At 43.5% G+C, this 4,609-nt stretch overlaps 1 protein-coding gene across 1 annotated transcript; it reads right to left on the minus strand.

Moving 5' to 3' along the window:
• Positions 1-3,184: 3,184 nt before the first annotated feature.
• LOC148142483 (protein S100-A2-like) lies at positions 3,185-4,141 on the minus strand. The gene is made up of 2 exons (XM_087975873.1): positions 3,967-4,141; positions 3,185-3,455 (listed from the first exon to the last, which is right to left on the minus strand). Exons 1-2 carry the CDS (start codon positions 4,111-4,113, stop codon positions 3,303-3,305), a joined length of 300 nt encoding a protein of 99 aa, XP_087831999.1. The 5' UTR covers positions 4,114-4,141; the 3' UTR covers positions 3,185-3,302.
• Between the last annotated feature and the right edge of the window lie 468 nt (positions 4,142-4,609).

A 4,609-nucleotide genomic window follows, 5' to 3' on the forward strand; every position in this document is an offset into this window, starting at 1 on the left:
TTCAATTATCCAACAAAATCAAAGAAGACCTTCAAAGATGGGAGGGGCTTCCAGTCTCATGGTTGGGTCGGATAGCACTTATTAAGATGAATATTCTCCCCCATTTGTTATACTCTATACAGATGCTCCCCCTGATGTTCAATAAGAAATATTCAGGAGACTGAACGGCTGGTTCAGCTCTTTTATTTGGCATCATAAGCAGCACCTCATTAAATTAGCTAAAGTGCAACTGCCTCACAGACTGGAGGGAGGGGACCTTCTGGACAATAAAAGCTACCAACTAAGCTCGTTTTTATCCTACATGAGTGATTGGGCCTGTGGTTAGATATCGAAGCCTCTCAGGCAGGGTGCCCCTTTACTAGATTGCTGTTTTTGGACAAAATGAGGACAGTTAGGGAATATTGCCATAACCCAATAGTCATCAATACTGTTAAAGCATGGAGGGCAATTTGGCAGAGGGAAGGCAATATTGGCAAAACGTCTTCTCTTATACCTAGAGTAGGTATGCTGGGCTTTCGACCGGGGATGATAGATTCAGGATTCAAAACATTGAGCAGCTAGGGGTGTGTCTTGCATGGGTGATTTATTTGAGAGAGACACAATGATGTCCTTTGATCAGTTAGCACGGAAATACAAGCTACCTAACAGAGGCCTCTTTTGTTTATTTCAAGTTAGGGATTTTATTTTTAAAAAATTATACTTTTGACTGATCCCTACAAATCCAACATAGAGAGGGGGAGTGCTCAGTGCTAAGAGTACACTCTCTGTCAGCACTTTATATCATCATGTGGGAGTGGGGACAGTCCCTCAGATGAGTTTGATCGACTCTGCAGGGTGTGGGAGAGAGAGCTAGGTGTTGAGGTCTCCTCAGATATTTGGGAAAATGCAAGATCGATATCAATTTGCAATAAGACCTATGCTTTACAGTTTAAGATTCGCCACAGGCTCTGGACAATTTGTCAAAATTTAAACCAGGGGCATCTTCAACATGTCCCAAGTGCAAGGTCTGTACGGGCACTCTTACCCATTGTCTCTGGTCCTGTGGTAGGCTTTAAACATCCTAGAGTGCTGTGGCAGGTGCAAAGGAAGGAATTTTCGGTGTAAGGGTGGAAAAGGACCCAATCTGCCCAGTGTGTTCCCTGTAGATGCTCATAAAAACTTTTCAACATCCTGACTTTCTGCACAAGAAAGAATATCTTGTTAAGTTGGGCATCTGAAAAAACCCCCAGGCCTGTTGGGTTGGCGTAAGATTGTTATGGAGCATATCCCTTTGCATTTTCTCACAAGTATGATACACCACAAAACTGAGAATCTCTAAGACATGGCAGCCCTTTCTGGCACACCTGGACACAGATTTATCTGCCACACTAATAAGGGCTTTTAGACAGCCGTAATGATTGTGCTTTGAGTGCAGTACCATGTGGGGAGGGGAAGACTGCAAATGTATGAATAAGTGAAAATGAATGCTCTTACTATTTTCTTTTTTTTTTAGATTACTTACAGTATGGAAACAGGCCCTACAGCCCAACAAGTCCACACCGCCCCGCCGAAGCGTAACCCACCCATACCCCTACATTTACCCCTTACCTAACACTACGGGCAATTTAGCATGGCCAATTCACCTGACCTGCACATCTTTGGACTGTGGGAGGAAACCGGAGCACCCGGAGGAAACCCACGCAGACACGGGGAGAACGTGCAAACTCCACACAGTTAGTCGCCTGAGGCGGGAATTGAACCCGGGTCTCTGGCGCTGTGAGGCAGCAGTGCTAACCACTGTACCACTGTGCCGCCCAGTGTGTTCCCTGTAGATGTGGTGACAACGCACAGATTTGAGAGCGAGTGTTTTGTTTGACTGAGCTGTATTATTATTATTATTCATTAGCTTGTTATTAGTTATTATTCAGTTAAGTAGTTAGTTGGGTTTTTTTTTAAAAAAGTTCTTTTGTACAGGAGGGTGGTTTGAGTTTTTACTTTTTTGGTGTTTTTTTAATATTACAATGAAATTATATTTTGGAGAGACATGAGGGACATTTTTTGACAGAGTGGTTTGCACTTCCTGAGGGATTGATGGATGATACACCGTTTAAAAGACATTTGGATAAGTTCATGAATAGGAAAGGTTTGGAGGGATATTGGACAAGAACAGACAGGGGTGGACTAGGTTAGTTTGGGATTATGATCTGTGTGGATCAGTCAGACTGCAGCGTCTGTTTCCATGCTGTGACTCTGACTTCTACACTACCACCCCACCCCCTTCCCCTGCCTCACCACTGGAGACCATTCTTTAGGTGCCATCCCTTTGCCACTCAGCCCATCTTCCCAACAACCAGGAGACCCACACTGCCACTGCCTCCCCCATGCTTTGACACCCTGAATCCACTGCCAGACCTGGGCACTGCTGCATTGTCAGGAGTCCTGGTGCTGCTGCCCTGAGAGATGGTACCTTGGACCCACCATCTTGGAGCGTGCGTTGTCACCAGCACCAGCTGCTAACAGTGACTCATCATTAAACAGCTGACACTGCAGCTCGGACAGGTCCAATGTGTTGTCCTTATTGGAAGGAAAGCCACAGCTGGACTGAAACAAGACAAAAGCCTTTCAGCAGATTTGAGATCAGCCACTCACCTCCCAGTAACATTTCTGATTGTAGCCTTACATTGGCTGATATGTCCTATCATGGGACTTGGAGACTGACTCATCGGAGTTTTTCTTGGTTTGTTATTTTTAATCTGTGTTATTCTTTTTTGCTCAGTAAGAAAAAACTCAATCAATACAAGCAAGCTTGGTTTAAAAGTGTAAACGTTAAAGCCTTTGTTGTCTGGGGTGGAGGGATGGGGGGGGGAGATGGGGAGGGAAAAAAGAAAAAAAGAGGGTGAAGGTGGTAGGTTGCCCATAACAGAGATCCTTTGGCTTATTCCAGGAGGTGGGTGGATAAAGTGATATATTCGGGATTTCATCTGGAACAGGAAACAATGTAACACCTCATTCATAACTTCCCTCCTGTATGTTAGAGGCATCAACCCACTACAGGGAACTATAGCTCCCCTTGGCAGAATATTACAGTGGAGTTAAACCTCCCTTCCCACCTCACCCAAAGCATAAACTCCTCCTGCCCACCACCCCCTAAAACCAAGATCAGAATCTCAAACTGAACATAAAGAAAAGAAAGATTGACACAAGGTTGACATTTGGTCAATGGATCCTTTTTAATTGACATTTAGAATAAAAAAAGGTCAGTAAAAGCTTCAAAACATCTCACTGTTTAGAGACAGAGTTTCCCAGCATTATTAAAAATCACTTCATTTTGATGATTTCTGTGCACATTTGGTAAAGATATCATGGCAGATGCCAGTCAAACAGGCCAGTGCTGTTACGTACTCCATAAAGTCCACCTTGTCATCACCACTGCAGTCCAGAGAGTCCATGAATGTCTGTTTGCGTTTTTCATCTTTCTGTGGGATCAGATGAGTTGGAGGTTTTAAAATATAGGCAGCTCAAACTCTTAGTTTGTCTCTAAAGAGAGCAAGTCACGAGGCAGGGTGGGGAAGAAGTGGGTTTGAAGTTGGGAAGGTTGGGGCACAGGCAGGGAGAGGGGGTGGTGAAGCAGCAAAACAGGATCTGATACCCCCTCCTTTCCCAAGCATTAGAGATAAAAAGGAAAACTCTGGAGAAACTCAGGGTCTGGCAACATTTCTAGAGAGAACCCAAGCAAACTTAGGAAAAAAAAATGAAAAACCTTTATAGTGTTTCTCTCCAGAGACACCACAGGACCTGCAGAGTTTCTCCAGCACTTTATTAAAGCAATTCAAAGTATAGAAGATGGAGAGCTCCTTAAAATTTTAACTAACCCAGCAGATTTTTAAAAAACAGTTCATATTATCAACCATTTCAACTTCTCACTCAAAGTCAGTCAATTATAGGTTAAAATAACAGATTGCCAGAAGAAAGATTTCAAACATTTACCGGGACAAAATTCGGTAGCTGGCTTTCCAACAGTTGTTTTAATTCATTTCTGGAGAGTGTGCTGCTGTCATTATCCGTTCCTGCATATTTTTGGAAGGTAGTAATCAGTGTCAGCATACACGCTTCCAGATCAGTACAGCCAGACATGATAGCAACAGATCAATCACGTTTACCACTAAAGAGAGACACAAAGTTCAGAGTTAAACAAGATCCACCATTAGAGCACTTACAAAACAGCGAGTGGGTAACAGCTTCCCCACAGCAGGTCATCATGGCATTGTGCAAACTGAACTAGAGAGAAGGCCCATTGGAGGTACCACAGTAACACCAAATGGACCAATTTGTTACTGTTGTTCCACAGAGACGCTATACGAGAGCACTTCTCACTCTCACTGTGGGATTACTCCCTGCACAGTTCAGCAAAATTCTGATCACCACATACATTCCATTCTGGGCTAAATATCCAATTCCAAAATGGACTATTATTAACTGTCTCCATCAGGAACATTTCCATCAGGAAACTGCAGCATTTGAGAAAGGTCCAATGACTCCAGGCCAGAGAGCTCAAGACTTTTGGACCATCTTATAAAAAGGAAGGAAAGTGATTAAGCAACAAACACACAAACCCATCAGCATCTTTCAC

The sequence above is a fragment of the Chiloscyllium plagiosum genome, unplaced genomic scaffold (assembly GCF_037043375.1).
Source record: "Chiloscyllium plagiosum isolate Xiang-an unplaced genomic scaffold, Cpla_swu_hap1 HiC_scaffold_28, whole genome shotgun sequence".
Lineage (NCBI taxonomy): Eukaryota > Metazoa > Chordata > Chondrichthyes > Orectolobiformes > Hemiscylliidae > Chiloscyllium > Chiloscyllium plagiosum.

What these genes read in the sequence shown, in the direction of transcription:
- LOC148142483 (XM_087975873.1), bottom strand. Translation starts at nt 4,113, where the DNA reads ATGTCTGGCTGTACTGATCTGGAAGCGTGTATGCTGACACTGATTACT. An exon ending in AGCTACCGAATTTTGTCCCG is followed by an intron (nt 3,456 to 3,966) that starts GTAAATGTTTGA and finishes CTGATCCCACAG; the next exon opens with AAAGATGAAAAACGCAAACA.